Source organism: Rhododendron vialii, chromosome 7a, assembly GCF_030253575.1.
Source record: "Rhododendron vialii isolate Sample 1 chromosome 7a, ASM3025357v1".
Classification (NCBI taxonomy): Eukaryota; Viridiplantae; Streptophyta; class Magnoliopsida; order Ericales; family Ericaceae; genus Rhododendron; species Rhododendron vialii.
Window position 1 is genome coordinate 12,163,952 of NC_080563.1, and position 21,321 is coordinate 12,185,272.

Sequence of the window (21,321 nt, forward strand, 5' to 3'; positions counted from 1 at the left end):
CACGCGGTTGAGGAATTTATTTGTGGTACTACTATACTACTTTTACGTAGTTGTACTGTTGTAGTGAGTCAAAAAACACGTACGAAGAATATACTCTCAGTATTTAGGATAGGGAAGTCGGCACGCGGTTGAGGAAGACAGGTTTCAACTCAAGGAAGGAGAGAGAGAGAGAGAGAGGGGTCACACCTCACATTGTCAACTGATCTCAGGGGTCAGCTAATTGGACGGCTCCGATGTTTCGCGGATGTATCTGAAGTCTCCGGGTGCAACAAAAATCTAGTCGCTGAGACAAAAGTTTCGCCAAGTTTGTTGGACGTTGTGTCTTTATTTAAAAATAAAAAAAGAAGTGTTTGTTGGTTTCTCATTATACTTTTGCAGATTATTGATTTATCTTAATGAGAAAAATTGAAAAACTATTTTTACCCCAATAGTTTTAGAAATATCTAAGATAAAGCTTAAAAATCGATTTTTTTGAGATTTTTGGGTTTTATCTTGAATATTTTCAAAAATATTTCTGATCTCTGTTATCGAGATGAACCAATAATCTATAAGAGTTTGGTGCAAACTGGCTAACGCAAATTTTTTTTAATAAGGACAAAACTCTCGAAAAGCTTAGCGAAAGCCTCAAAAAATTTCATTACAAAAGTTTGATTAGAACCACAAAAGTTTGATTATGTTACATCTCAATAATCTTAATTACTATTAAGTATTGAGGTCTCACAAAATTGATCTTGTGGTCAAGAAAATAATAGAGGTCACATGAGCATGTCCCACCACAATTGAATTTACTCCTCGAATGGAAAAACTATCCAATGCTCCAGTGGTATTTGTCACTTGGTTGTTCAACTCATTTCTCCACCACAAGGTATATATGTAGAGGCCACAAAGATGTGCGATGGAGAGAAAGTCGAGACACCATTTGGCAACACCTTTGGAACAATGAAGATCACTCACTCGAAAGGTGCTTGTGAGAAAAACACATTTTTCTAGGACAGTACATAATCACATTTTCCTACATAATAGCTCTTCTATTTAACAAAATTCGTTCAATTGTTTTTTTTTTTTCCACATGATTTTCATCATTTTTAATCTCTGGCGTGTCTCCATGAGAAATAGGTGAAAAAGATGGGTCACCTGTAAAAGAAATATCAATAACAAAATTATAAGTATACAGTTTCTTATTGGATAAGTTTGACTATTCTATTTTTTTGAAATCATTTATTTTCAAAAAAAATACATACTACACATAATTATTGTGTTGTAGTACCAGACGGTCCCTTGGCCAGTCTCGCACCTATTGTGCTTATGATGCAAATGATCTTGTCCAACAACACAACATATATTTTCCAACACAGTATATTTATTACCTTATTCTTTTCTGTATTTTGTGACTATTATTTTAAATTTGTTCTAAAGTTTTTCACCCTTGAATGGATTAGTCAAGACGAAATAGAAATGTAAAATTTTTTACCGCAATTTGATTCCAAATACTACGTAAGAAATTAATGGTCGGAAAACATTATTAATCCTCAAAGCCAAAAACTTGGTAGTTTTGGCCTTGTTCGTTTTGGGGTCTCAAAATTTCTGAGCACGGTCTCTAATAAATTTTCACTGCAACGAAAATTTAACAATTTCGATTCGTGGTCCGCATATATATTGGTAATCAATGTATAATGAATTCTTAATTCAACCACACATGTGCGCGTAAGTTGATCCGGACACCTGGGTTATTAAAAAAAACAAAAAAAAAATCAACCACACACGTTCCCTTCAACTTGGAAAAATAAACAAAAATGTTTATCTCCTTTTGGGCTTGTATGGTTGTAAGGCTTCGGTAAGTAAAGGCGTTGGAATGGTTCGTTTCTCATACTCGTATTAAAAAGGGAGAACAAAAAAAAGGGTTGGCCGTTGTTTTTCCCATTGATAGATCCTTTTCCCATAGAACAACAAAATGACAGATATGTCGCTATATCCTCTCACGGTCCAATTTATTTGTTCATCTTTCTGACATTTTTGCATCTCAAATTACTTGTTTATTGGAAAATCCGAAAAATGGCAAACCTTCGCCCATTAGGCGCATGATAATGGATAGAAAGGAAATCGATACTTAGAGAAAGTGTATTGATATCCGTGAAATGTGTAATGATATCATAACTTGTTTGACATTACATACTTATTATACTCAATAAAACTAGGAGTACATATTGGAATGTATATACTATGTATATATGGATTTTGTGGGGCCCATCTCGGGTACTACGAAAATGATTCGAATCATCCATTATTTTCAAAACATTTTTTTATGGAGTCTTGTAAAAAATTAGCTTAACCCGATAACGGACGATTCGAATCATCTTTGTGGGACCTGAAGTGGGCCCCACAAAATCCATATATACATAGCATATGTACACAGCACTAATCGGATTATACTCCTCCAGTGGATGGAGGTTAGAAGGACTGTTCGCAGGGTTTGTTATTTGGTTTATTCAATGGGCAAGAGTGTAGACCCTTTTGAGTAAGAATAAATTTAACCACCTTTGGTTAGACGCATTTTGTATCCCTTTTTGATGTTCAGAATCGCTCATTATGTATGGATTGATTTGTTTGGAAATTTACAAAACTTTACCTCAATTGAATAGAGGTTGCAGTTTAATTAGATAAAACACTTGATTTAAGAGGAATTTTAGGTCAAACTAGCTGACTTTGTATATCGACGTCCAAAATTCAGACTTCATTTGTTCCATACTTGCGAAAGCACGACTACGGGTATGTAAATAAAATGAACCGACTCCGTGTATATGGCTCATTTCCGATCCCACACAGATGATCGTAGACATTCACGTTTTATAGGATGCAATGGGTAGCCCAAGCCCATATTTGAAGCAGACAACCCATTTCGGATTAGTACTTTGATTAACCGGCCCAAATCGGTCTAATTGCAGATCACATCAGAAAAGGTCAACGGTTCTAGACCAACAACTAGCTCTCAAGGGCTTCGAGAAAAAAGCAATAGATTTTATTATTATTTATTTATTTTGGATCCGAAGAAAAAAGCAATAGATAGCCACAATAATTGTTACAAACCCACGATATACAGGATACGTATCGTACGATTTGTATGATCTCCTCCAAAAATTATATTTATTCCACCTTGTATTATCTTCTTTTTATTTAGAAATTCTTTACGGGTACGATGACGTATCCTATAATATATCAGCATATTTTGATTCGGTACGTACTTTACGATTACTTATTGAAAAAAAAGTCATACGACATTACAAAAATCGGAACGCCAAACGCACTCTAAATTGCTTGGTCTAATAATGGTGACATTCAACCCATTAAGAAAACAATTAATTCTAAGTATACACCGAAAAAAGAAATCAACAGTTTAAAACTGCCTTGTCTTTCCTTGACAAAAGCGTCAAAGAGCTAGTCTCAATGCGATAGACCTCACTTGAGAGACTTAGAATTTGCCATCCTAATTAAATCCTACTTTTCGTATATGAAATACTCTGTACTGATTTTTCACACACAAACATATATATATATATATAGCAGAATTTTAGATTGTAAATATGGCTTAACTTTTATTTGACAAACCAAAATTTCGGGCTATTGCACGATGGGGTTACGTACAGGCCGGTCCAGCTTTGATGGCCTTCTTCCCCCTAATTCAAGCCCAAAAAGGAAAATGTACGCGTAAGTAAGGATTGATCGATTGACTTTCTTTCGAGACTACCCCGCACAACAGTCTCGTCTCCTCGATCATCCCTTCCCATCTGATCGAGTTCCTATAACTTCAGGTAAATTCATCTCTCTCTCTCTCTCTCTCTCTCTCTCTCTCTCATTCGAAATCTTGCCACGTTAATTGTCTTCAAATCAAATATCTCCCAAGATTATATGAAAGATGGTGGTAATCATTCGAAATTCCACTTTCTTAACTTTTTTATATATGGATCTGTTCTCATTTCTTAATCTCACTGTTACTGCCATAATTTGGTAGGGAAATTATTCTCAAGGAGACATATAAACCAGAATGCAATCATCTAAAAATATCCTCTTTGCGATGGACATACATTATTGCTTGCTCATCACATTTCTCATTTCCCAACTTGGAAATCCGCACCCAACAATTAAAATGGCCCATTAAAATGGCAATTATTCGTCATTGAGCACCCCCCGATCGATTAGCAACAAACAATATTACATGATGGTGGAAATGTGTGTGCGTTTGTGCGGTGGTATGTCAAGACAGGTCGGAGATGCATGGATGGATGATATATGTGTGTGTGTGTGTGTGTTTTAATTCCTTATCATGCATGTTACCTGTAATTAGTACTAATTAATCGCCCAAGTTTATTCAAATTAAGATGAACCAGCTATTCATCATGTCATCAATTCCAACGTAATGGCTGAAATGTAGGCTAGCTGTGCGTGATGAATTGTGGGTCGCCCGTTGATATGGATTCACTCATCTTATTGTTGAGACCGATTCAATATTTGTGTACAACGCTTTGTGTAGGAAGCAGGACCTAGCAGGTTGGCTCTGTAGGATGCTTTGAGAGGTTCAGGTTTTGGGTTCTGAGTTTTCCTCATTGAAGCTCACTTTTTGTTATTGGGAAGCCAACAGGGCAGCTGACTTGTTAGCTAAAAATGCAGTTGCAACTCAGAGTTTTTTTTGGCTACATCGAATTGGACCTGATTTTTTTGTTATCATCTTTGTATAAGGATAGGAGTGGGATGGTAGCAGGGTCGGTCGGTCCACATGGTGTTGAAAAGTTCAAGTCAACCCCCTGAGTTAAAAAAAAACAGTAATAATTTGTAATTTTTTTACATATAGTTAATTTTTTTTGTCTAATATTATTGGCACTGGATAATTCATCCGTAGCCAAAGTAAATGAAAAGTTACTTAAATTTGTGAGAAAATAGATGATATAGCTCAACAAAACATAGCAAACTAGGCCCAAAAAATTTTCAATCAAAATAAATGACATAGAGCTTTATATTAAAATAAATAAATAAAATCACATTTTCGTCACTGCTGAACCAAAATTCTGGAGCCGCCCTTGAACGATAATCCCAAATTTTGTAAAGAACTATCACTCTTATACTCCTTTTGACTTAATATAAGCTATGTTGTTGGTTTCAAAAAAAAAGAAAAAAAGAAAGAGATTAAAAGTCATTAAAGATCTGAGAAATAATTTTGTGCTTTAATTATAAGGTTTAAAGATATTGTAAATAACTTACTTGGTGGCTTTTGAAGCACCTACACTAACTTAGCATACTCCAAAAAACTGAAAAATCAACTAAGCTGCAACAAAAGCTGATACTGTTTATGTACCGTAAAAAGCCGAAAAATCAACTTTTACAAAACTTATAATATAAAATCTGATACGATCGAAGCTTATCCAAAATCAACTTCTATAAAACTTACAATATAAAATCTGATACGATCGAAGCTTATCCAAAATCAACTTCTATAAAACTTACAAGATGCTATCCAAGCTCAACTTTGAAACTTTTAAATTTCATTCCCTTTTAAACTTTTTCAAAATCTGCACAATTCAAAAATCTATTATCAAAACTTTTTTTTTTTCCATCCATCCTTGACCTCAGCCCTCGACTTTAAACATAATAACCAAAAGACAGAGTGACAGACAGAACAAGTTTGCAGGATCACTATCAGATCGAAACGTGGCATGTTTGAAAGTAAACAAATAAATATGCACGTTTTAGAGGCGTGACTTTGACTAGACTTCTTTCTTCCTTCGCCTCTCTCTCTCTCTCTCTCTCTCTCTCTCTCTCTCTCTCCACGATTTAAATACTCCACACTTTGGTGAGGGACAATGATACATAATTAACCTTGACCCGTGTAACCGTGTTCAACTCTTGTCCGCCGCGTGGTCTTGCGCATGTTGCTAATTTTGTGTGTTAAAAATGGAATGCTGCTTCCGAACTGAAATCAGCTCAACATCCCTCTCTCTCTCTCTCACAATTTCTCTTCGCATACATACTGTTGGGCTTGGAAGACTGTTACGATTTGGGTCGCGCTTCGTTGATGGTTCGGGAGCTTGACTATGCATGTAAAAAAAATTTATGTCTCGCGTTCATGTTTTCTGTTTGTGATTATCTCTGCGCATTGTGTTTGTTGATTTGGCTGATATCTCAACACATACAATATCATAATACTGGCCATAGTGGTTTCAAAATGCCAACAATTGTTGTTCTCATAAGTCAGGATACGACAAACTTACACTCATCTCTACAAATTTCTGGATACTAATCCCATGTTCATTAGCGTGAAATCTAATTAAAGTCGGGAAAAAATCTCGTACCAACTAACTCCACAAGATCGATAGCGCACCTAAGAAAGTAAATTTCCAAATCTTAAAAGTATTGACTACCATGTCAACCCTTTTGAATTAAAATACCAACAATCCCTAGAGGCATTGGTAAAAAACAACCTACTAGTTTATCCTTGCTCAAATTTTTTGCCATCTAATCCCTTAATTTGCAAACAAAGATTCCATCACACCAAGGTTCATTACATGGTGAGAGATTATTAAGTGTCATTGTTATTGCCTCAAAAAGATCCCGTTCACCACATATTTGTATGAGCTACATATATTTTAAGGTGGGATTCACATAAATGTGCGGTGAAAAGGCCCGTTGTGACAACAATACCGTATATGAGCGCTGAATAATTTTCCTCACGTCTAGGTCATATACATTATTTGGAAAATAGTGGTAAGTTCTTTTTGGCCATGCCAAAGTCCTGATTAAAAACAATATTTATTTCTAAGTAAAGTAATTATTTGTTTAACATTGCTCAAAAAGATTTCAATCAGAACTTTTAGTTAGCATAAGTTAAAATTATTCAGAAAATAATTACGAGAGTGAACTATTTTTTGATCCGAACATTGATACGATCGACTCTCCGAAAGACTAACAAGAGAAAATAGTACAAACACCACGCACTATAATATGAGGCATACAACTTGAAAACCGGAGCTCACTCTTCCAAGAAGGCCAGAGAATATTGTAGCAGGGAGGCAAGATCGTCCTTCGTGCCGAAAACCCCTTAGCACAGAAATTTTCGGAATAGAGGAGGTCGGACCCTGTAGTAGGCCCATAAGTTTTGTAGGGCATGCCTATATATAAAGCAGGTAAAGGGTCGTCTTTCTAGATGTAAGCCCTAGGCATGTACTGTCCATTTCAGACAATTCTATTATACATAGAGGTATAAAACGTACAGCCTACTTTGTATTGATATTGCCCAAGCTTTACTCCATACTTTTTTTTTTCCAGGTGATATATATACATACACTCTTGGAAAGGACTGGCTGTCCTATATACCATGATTTTTCAAACTCCCATCATACGATATGGACAACAAACTGAGGCCCCGTTCCGCTTTCTCAAATAAGTACTTCTTCCGTCCCAAAAAGGATGACAATTTTTGAAATTCGTGTTATTTTTCATCGCTTATAGCTTTCAATTTATAATATTTTTTGTGGGTTTGAAAACTTTGTATTATAGAACTAATCGAGAGCTATCAAACAAGATACATATTGCATATTTTTTGAGATCCATATTGAAAGATATAAAGAATTGAAATTAGCATGAATACCAAAAATTAACATCCAATTTGGGACGGAGGGAAATAAGGATCCATTTTCAAGCTTAAAAATAATGGACTAATAAAAATAATTTTTTATTTTTTTTGCAGGGTTGAGATCTATCAAAAAAAATCCACGTTGCATATTTTTTAATTTCATTAAGCCTACTATTTTTAAGCTTGAAAATTGTAGATAAGTACTTATTTTTTAAGGATAAAAAACGGAACAAGGCCTAAATGGGTTCAACACAATATCTAGATTTGATTTCCTTTTGTTGATCAAAATGTATGACATAATCTGAACCATCGATCTTTTATGGATTATGCCCGCATTTATAATTTCTTGATTTTTTTTTTATTTTTATCATACATAACGTTCATAACCATATATCTACCTTTTAAATTCCTCTGTTGAGACCTACCTTCTAGGGTTGCACTTTAGATAGTGCTTCTCGATATTCTATCCAGAAAGGGAGGCTAGGATCTCAACTCTTTTGAGCAAGAATACGTGGTTCAAAAAAATCTTATGTGAAAGTAATGCGAATTTTTGTACCCAAGTTTCTATTATCTTTGTACTTCATGTATTGAGTTAATGGAATTTATTTTTGCTGATAAAAAAGAAGAAAGTAATGTGAATTGAAGATGAAAATCTTATGAAAACTAGTTCTGTAATCAGTTAGGCCAAGGTATTCCTAAATGACGAAAGTTTTGTATGTAGTTTATTTAGGTTGGCAAATTCTTAAAATTTCGTGTGTTATTGCAAGTATTGATCATAGTTTATCTAATAGAGGTGAGTCCAAATGAAGTGATACCGTACAACAATAAAAAAAAGTTCATAGGCCCTGCTCCGTTAAGGTTCTCATACTTTAAGTACTTATTTTCCACTTTAAGAGACACCCACAATACATAAGTACTTATTTCCCTTGGCGATAGTTTAACAATATTGAAATTTGTTAACCCCAGGATTTGGCGACTTGAGATTTAGAGGTTTGCTTTCTTCCCTAAAGTATCAGGTTTAAAATCTTAACTACTTTGGGTCTAGTCCATACAGAGATTTGCTCTAATTTTAAATAGGACATCCGCAAGTAAATTGTGAGATTGATCTCTCAAAACTAGTTAAAGTGTATATAAACTGATTCGAAGAACAGCTATTATTATTATTTTAGAATTTGTAGGTAGCTAGAATGAAGTCTTTCACCATTTGGTAGGTGACCAATAAGAACTTAGATAGCTAGGGGTCCAATTCCTTTATACTTGCAAAGAATTTCTAATTGTTTAGGTACAGAGAACTGTACACGAGTCTTCAACAGTACTACTACTACTATGAAAAGTCATAATTTTTTGGGTTTCTTTTTTCTCCCGGAATATCAGCTCAGCTGGAACATTCGAAATGCTTTGAATAATGAGTCTATATCAGCAATAATTAAAATTGGGGCCCATCATTGGTTGAATATCAGCCCACCTTGTCTACGCTCTATTTATAACTTGGAGAATGATACCCTCACCGCGGTTCCCCCACCGAACCGTCCACCGCACGCACGCTGGGCTCATTTCGGTCACCGGACGGCCGATCCGATCCGTCCAAAAATTCTATAAAAAAAAACCGAGAGGGTCCATGAGAGAATCAATGGCATCCGACATGTGTAAGTGCTCAAACCAATCTTCCATCTTTTAACGGCTCAGATCTCTGATTTTTGGAAGTTCGGATCGAGTACCTACACATGTCGGATGCCGTTGATTCTCGCGTGGGCCCACTGGTTTTTTTGTTTTAGAATTTGGATCGGATCGGCTGTCCGGTGGCCGGAGTGGGCCCGGCGTGCGTGCAGTGAGCGGTTCGGTGGGGGAACAGCGGTGGGGTATCATTCTCCTTATAACTTTCCCAATAGCTCTAGCCTTGTAGTGGTCATTTATGAACATCACAACAAATTGAAGCCTTATGTTTAAATAATAAAATGTTAATTAATATCTTAAATGCGCACACAAAATTAAGTATTACTTACCATGAAACAAATACCCAATTATCTATCGGAACGGTTTCGAGGACACCTATAAAAACATCTCATAGTTTCCAATCAAATTTTGATGATCCGAGCCGCTCAACGTGATCAGAACGTGATTTTAAGAGTACTCGCGAGAAATTAGAAAAAAATGATTGGGAAGGACTTGATCTGAGTAGTTTATAGCGCAAATTTGATGAACGGTTCAATTAAAAATTTGCTCAAAACAAGCACTTCCCTGTCATTTTTTTCGTATTTCTTGCGGACACCCTTAAAATTACATTCTGCACACATTGAACGGTTCGAATTATAAATATTTGATCGGAAACTATGGGATTGAAATTTGGGTATTTTTTTAGATATTTTTTTAGGTGTTCCTAGAGTTGCCCGATTATCTATTGGCCAAGGTAATCACCATCAACATTTGGATAGTTTAAGAATCCTATGTTGAAAGTTGTTCAGGGTTCTTGTAGTGCATGGTTGATTATTTCCATTTTTTACAAATTAAGTCTGGAAATTATCTAAGGCTTTGTTCCACTGAGGGAAATAAGTACACTAATTTTTGAATTAAAGGTGATGTATTGTAAAAAAATGACCGGTCTCGTAAAGCAGAAAATAAGTATTTAAGAAATAAAATTCTTAACGAAACGAGGCCTAAGATTATCAAGGTGAAGGTTGGTATTAACTTTCTCTTTAGTTTGAGAATGTAATTTAGGGTTAGATAGGTCACTAGAATTGCTGTCCTATTTCGGTCATTTGAAAATAATAATTAAATAAATCTAATCCAAACTGAGCCTAAGGAATAAAGTTTTTTTAAAGTACCTATATATCTTAAGGATTGATTTCTACGCTCTCTTTTTTGGCTTTTAGGATTGAAAGTATATGTATTTTATTGATAAAAGACAAAAAAGTGAGTGTAGATATTAAAACAGAGAATGTAGAAATCAATTCCTTATATCTTTGGTTGAATCAAATTCACTTTTTTTTTGGGTCAAAAGTGAGAAGATTGTATTGATAAACGTTCAACGCTACTTATAAAAGAGAGATCATTACAAATAATTTGGACAAAGCCAAACTAATCGTCTAACAAATACAAAACGAGTAAATCATAAGACAATCGATGTCTTTCATCCTAACTCTAGCATGACCTAACGCAACAGCGACGCTCTTAAACTGCCTAATATCTAATTAGAAGTCTCAAACGAGAAAAAGTGCAAAGTTAATGACAAAAGACACCAAATACCCAGACAATCAGATGCACTCCAATCAAGAATGAACGTGCCAATGAACTCCTAAGAATTACAGATCTGTCAAGCTGTCAAAAGTTGCCTGCCAAAGATATCGTGTAGGGATAGAATGCTGAAACATGATGTCATTGTGAAGCAACCTCGATTGAAAGAACTCGATTTGTATACAAAATTCGTCCAAAGGCAAAACTAATAGCTCTCATAAACGAGAAATAAAACCCTCACAGATCAGATGACAAGTCGTTGATCTGGAGAGACGGAAGAAAAAAAAAAAGGAAAAAAACAAAGAAGGAAAATCGAAATAGTATCATGGCCTTCCCCTCCCGGCGCCGCACACTGGTATGGAACCCGGGGGAGGGCAAGGGAGAATCAAATTCACTTTACCATCAATTGTTTTGAACGTACGAAAAATGTTTTCTCTATTATTTTGTGGCATTGTATGAGTCAATCTTTTTGTTCATGTACTGATACCATACAATAACTTGATTCACCATGCCGAGCAAAAAAGAAAAAAGGAAAAAAAGAAAACCTTGATTCAGCATGAAGAAAATCATTCTCGGCAATTTATGAGAATTTTAGTCTGCATAAAAGCAAGTGTTACGTTTGAAGTTACTTATTTGCGCTTATAAGTTAAGGTTACTTGTTTAAAAAAGCTTGAGATTTTCAATTTACTTGGTCTAAGAACGTGAGATTTTTATGTTAGATTTGGAGCTTTTCTTTATCAAAGAACTAAAATAGATATGGAAAAACAATTAATGATCTTTAAAATGGGTATTCGCAGAAAATTAGTTGTATGTAAACGCAGTTTCATAAGATCATATCACCCTTGTGAAATATGTGCACTCCAACTGGAAGTTAATTAGTTTCTTCTCAGATAAGGGGAAAAAAAAGTGGAACATTATTGGACAGATTATTACCTAAGTCATATAAAGTGCGTGCGGGCGGGCGCACGAGAGCGAGCGTGAAACCGTTTCTCAAAACAAATCATATAAAAAATTCATGAATGAGTACGAATGCTGAGTGCGTGAGCATAGAGCAAGAATTGAAAGCAATGAACATATGACATTTTGGAGAATTATGTGACTAAGATAATTAATTACTATTTGTCCCTAGACAAACCAAAGCCACGCAAGTACGGAGGTGGGGCCAGGTGACCCTTGTATCACGTGTGAGACTTTTGCTTCACTTCTTTAGTTACTATAGTAAGTAATTAATTAATTCTTTCTTACCTCTATATATACTGTGAACTTCACTATAAAATTATACAGTAATTTATAATCTTTCCTGGTTCAGAGGAAAAGTGAGGGCCTAGATTATCTTACCGGCACGCACAAGCACTCCCGAGCTCTATTATAAAATGGATTAAATTAATCTATCCACGTGGCATTACGGGAATTCATCAGCTTCTCTTACTTCTTTTTGCTGTGTAACAAGAGGAAGTATCATTTCCGTTGCACCGGGAAAAAAACAAATGGAAGTGCAATAGTACCTCATCAACTATTCAACTCTGTCGAGAGACACGTATTATCCCGTCACATTACACAATTATTTGGAGTTAACGTCCAACCACGTATTAATGATCCTATGAATATGTTTATGGAAACTCAGAAACCTAAACAACAAAAATCCTCATTTTCTACCACCTTCTCTCAATTATATGAGTCTAACTGATCGATGACAGATTTTGTGCATAGAGATTGTGCACAGATGATGATGTGAGACCCACTATGGGTCTCACAAGAACGATTCGAGTCGTTTATTAAATTTAAAATATTTTTTCAAGGCCTCTCGCCAAAAATTAGATCAATTCAATACCTATAAGTGTTCGATCCAATTATCACATTTTCTTTTAAATTTTAGGATTTTATAATCTGAATGAAAATTTAGATGATTGGATAGAGTATCTATATGTATCGGAGTAGGCTGATTTTTTGCAAGATCCCTCGAAAAAGTATTTCACATCAAATGAACGGATCGAATTATTTTTGTGAAATCCAGAATGAGCACCACACCATGATCTGTGCATAAAATTTGAGGTTGAAAAAAAAAAAGGGGGAAAGAGGGCTTGGGAATGTGGGGCCCAAGTTGGAGAACGGGGGCATAACGGTGCGGGGGCCACCTCGCACAGCCGGCCTGCACTGAAAGGAATTGTTAATGTGGGCCTAAGAATGATCATAATCTTACCCCATGCCGGACCACCGGCCGCCACGTACACAGTCCCCAAACTATCATTCCGTTCCGGTGGGACCCCCTCTCCACTTCTTCTTCCCCAGGGATGTAACCCCAGTTCAGCTCACCCGTTGGGCCTTTGCTTTTTCCATGGAGTAGTATTTTTATTTTTATTTTTTGTTGTTTAGTTATTTTGAGTGAGAAAAAGTGTTGGTATTTGGAGAGATGTCCCTATCGTATTCCATTGCGTCGGTTTATAAGGAGCCCACACCTCCTTCGTACGAGAGAGAGAGAGAGAGAGAGAGAGAGAGAGAGAGAGAGAGAGAGAGAGATGAGGTTAAAAGAAACTGTAAAAATTAGCAGACTGACCAACCAGAGGCCGCGTGGGAATGTTGGTGAGGGCTTCAACTAATATTAAATTGCAGTTGGGTGTTCGCAAGACCTTAAAATTGCTTCGCTTTGCTTAACCTTGCTATAGTTGGGAATGAAAACAATAAAAATGAATAGTGAAGATAAGAATGTTAAATGTACACCATAAAGTACTGAATAAGATACTTAATGCTCACATAAGATGTGAAGCTCTCACCTACGTTTTTATTTTATTTTATAATAACTGAAGGTGATCAGACCAACTTACACGCATCTTGACTTAGTTTTCGTGTACCTTGACTAATACACAAGGTTCAGTCAGATTCGGTACAAAAGTTCTACGGATTAGTCTTGTAGTTGATAGCACATAGGAAATTCTAAACTGGAGATCTAATTAAGATAGAGCAATTCCTAAAGTTTCAATTCTTGACTATGAGACCAACCTCTTGGGGTTGAGCTTCACGAGAAAATGATGGTGTGAGGCTCACATCTTATACAGTAATGAAACAATTCGTTTGACTGAGCAGATGACCTTTCATATTCTTCTTCATCTACATGCCTCTACAAATTCTTAATCCGTACAAAGTCTAGCGTAATATGAAGAAAAGTCTCTCTGATTTTTTTTTTTTAATGATCTGTGAAAGTCAGTAGTATTAGATTAGCGTACATTAAAAAATGAGTTGAACTCCTGATCTCATTTCTTCTGACATCTAAGTGCACACCAGATGTTGTTTGATCAAAAGTCTCTTCGCACTAAGAAAATTCTCTGATGATGTGGCACATGAAGTTTATGCTATCCTAGTTGGAGTATGTTATTCGCCAATGGTGTTTGCCCACAGCTATTCCATTTTTAACTTCTTGTAATTAATGTTATTCAAGTTAATGTAGATCAGTCCTTTCCCCATGAAAAGATAGTACTTCAATTTCTAAATAGTAAAAGAAAAAGGGAGAGCAAATGCTGAAGTGGGCACGGGTTTATTCCCTGAGATCACCACCAACCATAAATATCGTCCAAACTAATAAATAAATAAATAAATATATATATATATATATAAATATATCCACACACACGAGCTTTCTCCTGCGGACGTCCACATTTGAAGCAAAAATGCGGACCACTAAGCTACCGTTGGATTGTATTTTGAATTGTCAGGATTCGTGGATAATCTGTTCGCGCATGTCCGCATTTGAAGCAAAAATGTGGACCACTCAGCTACCGTTGGATTGTGTTTTGAATGGTCAAAATTCGCGGACAATTTGTTCTCACGAACAGATTATCTACGAATCCTGACCATTCAAAACACAATCCAACGGCCAGAACGGTGGTCCGCTGGAAAAACAGATATTATATATATAATGGCCTAATAGTAATATCTTAATAAACCCTTCCATTGGGTGGAAGCTTAAAAAAGCTCCCAGTGAACCATGCCATCAGATTTCTGACGACCACCCTTTTGCTCTCTCTCTCTCTCTCTCTCTCTCTCTCTCTCTCTCTCCGGCCAACCTCTGAGAGCAGGATGAACAGCAATACTAAATAATATACAGACCATTGATCCTGTCCCAATCTCCATCACTTGCTGGTGGAGTGTTCACCGCCACCATTTTATGCCGCCTCCCTATTCATAGGCGCACAAAGCTTTTGCAGCAATCTAGCTCCAAAAAGGGAGAGGGCGGTGGTAGATATTACTACATATATACAGATCGAAATCATATTGCACATATCAGCCGAGAGGGAGATAGAGAGAGAGAAAGCTATTGAGAGAGAGAGAGAGAGAGAGAGAGAGAGAGAGATAATGAGAGGGATGGGTGGAGATAATTAGGTCATGTGTCTTTGCTCCTTCTTCTTTTTCTCTCTCCCCTCCAGTTTTCTCTTCCTCAAACCTCTCCTAGGGATCTGATCCATCTCTCTCTTTCTCTTTCTCTCTCTGGTCGACGACCAAAAGACAGCATTCTGAGTCCAGTCAGTTCCTGTGTTTCAGTTCAATTCCCGAGGAAAAACTTTTTGCTCTTGCATTTTTGTCTGGTAGCCAGTGGGGTTAAAAAGTTGCAAGGGAGAGTGAAAAGAAAGCGTCAAAAAGTCCCTTTAGTTACTGCTCTGTCTCCTTCACTGATTTCTACACAAAAGGTTAAAAATATCGGAGCCAGATCTGAGCAACAAGTTTCACTTTTGGGTACTGCTGTCCGGAGGAATATCGAAGGTTTTGTTCTTCCTCCCTCATGGGCTTATTTTTTCACTCCAATTTATTCTAGTTCTTGAAATGCTATAATGAGTTGCTACGATTGAATCGTAAAGCCACAGTCATATATATATATATATATATATATATCTACAATATATCGACCGACGATCAAAAAAAATATCGACGATAAACTCTGTGATGTGCATATCCTTTCTCCAAATGGAATTACTATGTGATCTGGGTGCTCCATACTTTTGTTGGGTTTGTTTTTTGGTAAATAGTTTTTGTTTTGTTTTCGGATATCTGTTTCTGAAATCTAAATTGATCAGTTTCATAGCCCAAGATTTGCTTTTTTGTTCATCCTTCCGTTTCCACTTTCTCCACTTCTCTACATGATCAGATGCCCAATAATTTACAGTAGTTTTTATCTCTTCAATTTTGTTGTTTACATAGTAAAGAAACTATTAACATGCAATTGTCAAATTCCTTTTGCCATCAACACACACTGCATGCAGTGATTTTTTTTAAAAAAAAGCGCGCGCACACACACGCAAACGAATTAATTTTCCATTTTTTTCTTCATATACTTCTAAAGTATCGGGATTCTTTACTATCACGATCTCATTTACCATCCAGTTATTACCGAGCCTCGGTATATATCTTTAGTTTTGCTTCTTTTACTGATACACACTTTAGCTATTCAAAAATAAAATAAAAATCCAACATAGCAGGTCCTTTTTACTTGTTTTCTTTAGTTTTTTCAATCATGGATGGTATGGTTAATTGGTTATGTACTGTGATCCATTAAGATTCAATAGACAGGCCTCTAGAGTTCTTGAAGAAGATATAGTTAATTTACTACTATGTATGATCATGGGTTTTCACCTTTGTTTATTTGTTTGCTTATGAATGATCATGGTTTTCGCATTCTTAACTAGTATTCACTTTTATGAGTGGAGTAAAACCTTTTCTAGATTATTACTGTCATTACGATAAAAAAGAAAAAGAAAAAAAGAAGGAGATTATTACTGTCATTCATGTGCAAAAAGCCAACTTATTTCTATCCAGATCATCCAGTATTTTTCGGCCTCTTTCAACATAAGGAAATTGCGTCGGATAAATAACAGTAATATTTCAACATAAATAGCTGATCCATGACAAATATTTCGACGCAAGTAATTAAATATATGAACTGGGGCATACAGTTTCTAAGCTAGGGATCTGATCGATACTTCATTCGTATTTCTCGAGTTTGTTCTTTTGCTTCCAAAATTTACTGGTTCTTGGAATATTGCTGAACACAACCTAAACGGGCAGACTTTTTTTTCAGTATGTGCATGAGATACGATAAAGCTGCATGTATCCATGCTGGTAGCTTTGCTTAATTGCACCTTCAAGAGCTTATTATTGTGTAAAAGATAAGGATAGCTGGATGAGAATCCTTTCTCATAGAATAATAGATTTTCAAATGTATGATCTAGAAGTCGAGGTGCACGTAAAGCCGTAACCTAGCCTGGGCACCAAAGTTATAAGGAAAATGTATTTCCATATATATATTTTATCCATTGTAGTCCGAATATCCTGTAGTCTATTTATTCTATCATACAAGCGGCTAGAAAAAATTTGTTACCACGAAGTCTTATAGATTGTATCGGAACATTTATTTTTGCATTAAGTAAACCACTATGTACAAATACACACACTTTCGAATGATAATCCAAATTGATGCTACATTGCATCTGGTAAAACTATTTCATTTTCATTTCAATCGGCAAAGAAAGATTTTTATGTTGGAGGGCTTTTTGTTTTTGGTCCTTTTTATTCTTGTTTTGCTCAAGCATGTGTGTTCTCCGTGTTCGAGCCCCTCGATGTAACCTTTTTCGAGGATCTTATAAAAGTTTCGTTTTGCCGAGCAAAAAAAAAAAAAGATTTTTATGAAACAGACTAGTGATGAGTTGGTCACATTTGCACTGCCACAACTTAAGCACAATGATTTATTTTTATTTTTGAAAATCAAGTTGTAATAACATTTTCAGTGGATGGCCTCTTGACCTTATTCAAGTTGTTTTATAACTATGGTGGTGGCAATGTTGACTTCTGTATCCTTCAAATTATAATTGTCCAGAGACATAAATGGTTCTTCAAAATTCCTAAAATGCTGCAATATCCCAAAAAGAGTATAAGTAATTACTCTAGTTAGAGATCTATGTATATGGCATATTCCAAAGTTTGTACGGGGTTTCTGTGTAGAAGATCAAATCCGCGAAGGCTATTGTTTTATCAACTCGGTCATGGGCATACTTCTTTGCAAGAAACACGATGTGAATTCTTGATCTTTATGCTTTTCAGATTAAAAATATATATATCTTGATCTTCAGTAATAGGATTATTGAAGGTATACTATGAAATGGTTGTAACGCTACTCAATAAAAAAAAATGGAAATAAAATTTCAGAGTTAAGTGGTTGAAACAATTGATATATGTACTTTTTGATCAATCTCAGGTTGGGAATCTCAGGACAGGAAGAAATATGGATACTTTTTCGCATGTTCCTCCGGGCTTTAGATTCCACCCCACGGATGAAGAACTTGTCGATTACTATCTTAGGAAAAAAATTGCTTCGAGAAGAATCGATCTAGACGTCATTAAAGATGTTGATCTGTACAAGATTGAGCCATGGGATCTCCAAGGTACCCCCTTGTTTTTCTTCCTACACAAACACAGAAATATACTCATAAATATTCGCACATTCCTCTTTCGGGTGTTTCCTTTTTTGATTAACTTCATGTTCACAGAGCTATGCAAGATTGGGACTGAGGAGCAGAATGAGTGGTACTTCTTTAGCCATAAAGATAAGAAATATCCGACGGGAACGCGGACGAATAGGGCTACCAAAGCAGGATTTTGGAAGGCTACAGGAAGAGACAAGGCGATTTACGCTAAACATAGTTTGGTTGGGATGAGAAAGACATTGGTGTTTTATAAAGGTCGAGCTCCAAATGGACAGAAATCAGACTGGATAATGCATGAGTACAGGCTTGAAACAAATGAAAATGGCAGTGCTAATCAGGTAACAAGTAACTACACTATACATTATATTTTTTCCAAGAAATTTTCTTGAGCTTTTTAATTTGATCATAAAATCTTTATGGGAAGGAACTTGTTTTTCTCTGCCTGGAATTTGCATTTGATCTGCCTTGTGTTAGTTGATGCTATAATATATCTCCAAAAATTTCCATTGCATAAGATCATCAAACATCAAATTTGATTCTTCAATGAAAACTTTATTTTCTCAATTCGTTATTTTTCCTTTTCTACAGTTTAAATTATTAGTTCAGGGGTGCAGGAGATCTGTTAGTAAGTTCAAAATTTTGACCAAAAAAAAATAATGAATAAGAAGTGCTGACGAACCCACAAAAAAAGAGAGAAAAGAAATGTAAGATGACAGATAATGTGGAAGATATTTCTACAGGAAAGCACAAAATCAGCACAAGGAAAAGAAAGATTAATTAATCAGCACAAAATCAGTGCATGGTCGATAATTTGACATAGAAAGTACGCGTTGCACCTTTGTACCACAAGAAGTTAGGTTTCCAAATAAAGAAGGATTTAAACTACGTTACTGGCAAAAATGATTTTCATTTCTTTAATTTCATTTACCTTTGATTATATTATATTTGTGGAATTTTGCCTTTCCACTTGCCTCTATCTATTGAGAATTAGTTTTGATCAATAGCACTTTAGCTCTGAAAAATATTATTGCTACATTAATTCTACCAGGAGGAAGGATGGGTTGTTTGTAGGGTGTTCATCAAGCGAATCACCACAACGCGCAAAATGGGGGAGCACGATTCACCGTTTTGGTACGATGATCAAGTCTCCTTCATGCCCGAGTTTGATTCTCCGAGGCAGATATCCCACCCTTATACTTCGCACCATCATCAGTACTATTCTTGCAAAGAAGAGCTTGAACTGCAGCACAACATGGCTCCTCAGAACCCTAATTTCCTCCAGCTCCCTCAGCTGGAAAGTCCCAACAATGGATCCATGATGCAGTCCTCAACCCTAACACAAGAAGAACCCATCAAGCAGCAAGGCAATATCCAGCAAAACATAGACTCAATGGATCAATTGACCGATTGGAGAGTCCTTGACAAGTTTGTCGCGTCTCAGCTGAGCCACGAAGATGCATCGAAGGAGGATATCCAGAACTACTCCAACTCGGCTTCGTTCCAAGTGGCTGAACACATGAACATGGTGCTCAATGGTTCGGAGAGGCAAGATGATGGTTCGGAATATGCATCAATGTCCACCCCAATTTGCCCAATTGATCTCTGGAAGTGAAAAACGTATCTTATCCTAGTATATTGAACTTATATACTAATGACAGGGCAAATTCAGTCCAAAACGAAAAGAAAAGCATAATGCGGATCCACTCGATCTCTCCACAAGTTCTGTTTCCTTTATCCCAATGCACTATCGTACATTGAGAGTGCTTTTGATAGAGGACACATTTTGGAGACGGCGAATTTCTTGTCTTTATCCAGATTGTTGTACATAACGGAGCTAAAATGGTAATGACTTAGCAGGTGGAATCTGCTACTCCTTGTATTGATAAATACTACTAGTAGATAGGCAGCTACTTAAACTTGAGATGCCTAATTACAAAACATATGTAAGCGTAATGTTTGGCCGAGCGCCATGGGATTGACTTGTCGATTGTTGGACGTATTTTTTGTTTCATGCTGCTGTTTACATTGAAAGGGCTTTATTGCCGAAATCTTGCTCTATTTATTTTGATATCTGCAGCGTAATATTGTCTTTATACCTTGAACGTATTGAAGAAAATCCTTAGTTTCTGTACGTACTGCATGTATATCCAGAGTGAAGGGACTACTATATATTTCTTGCGAAGTTATTTATTCAACATATTATTTTCTTTGTTTGTTTTAAGAAACACACGAAAGTACTGATCCCACCAATTGCTCGCGCTCATGTGGCCACACCAAAAAATAGAGCTCCGTCCCATAGTTTTTTTTTTTGCTCGGCAAATGAAACAATTTATAAAACTCGAACGGGGTACATCGAGGAAAAAACAAAATTTACAACCACATCCAACTGACAGTTGGATGTCCACCTAAAACTATGTTACAATTTTAATTTTCGGAGGGCAAGTTTTCACTTGCGGACTGGGTGGCCTGAAATTTTTTGCTCTTAGTGGGTGTTGAAGTACTTTAGAGCAGAAACTCGCGCTTGTATATATGGTACTTACTCCGGTGCCCTTCTAACCACTTGAGCTAAACCGATTTATGTTGTTCGGCGAATAATCAGAGGTGGTAAACACTTGACTTGATATACTTAGAACACAATGAATTGATCAACAGTAGCTAGCTAGTATTCTAAATTGTCATCCATTCGAGAAAGTGTAAATTTCCATGCACACCGTATTTTCGCTCCAAACCTGCTGAATTAAGCGCTTTCGGATCCTCGGTGTTAATGTTTCATACAGGTCCAAAAAAATACACTACTAACACGTCAGTGTATACCATGTTTTCAATTTCTTAATTTGGTTGGTTGTGTTTCTATTTTCTTTTTGGTTGTTTTTTCCAAGTTCAGGTCGGTCAATATGAGTCCAACCTAATTGGGATGTATACGTTGGCAATGAGGGGGTGACCTTGTTATAGCAGCCATCGGTCTAGGAGCGAAACCCAGACAGTTAACACAGACAGTTCGAGCTT

The 21,321-nt window shown here is 36.2% G+C and overlaps 1 protein-coding gene across 1 annotated transcript; it reads left to right on the forward strand.

Annotated features, from left to right (window-relative positions):
- The first annotated feature begins 14,799 nt into the window (after positions 1-14,799).
- Positions 14,800-20,404, forward strand: LOC131334147 (NAC domain-containing protein 7-like). Its single transcript, XM_058369029.1, has 4 exons — positions 14,800-15,601; positions 18,087-18,273; positions 18,379-18,653; positions 19,364-20,404. Exons 2-4 carry the CDS (start codon positions 18,114-18,116, stop codon positions 19,925-19,927), a joined length of 999 nt encoding a protein of 332 aa, XP_058225012.1. The 5' UTR covers positions 14,800-15,601; positions 18,087-18,113; the 3' UTR covers positions 19,928-20,404.
- The last annotated feature ends 917 nt before the right edge of the window (positions 20,405-21,321 follow it).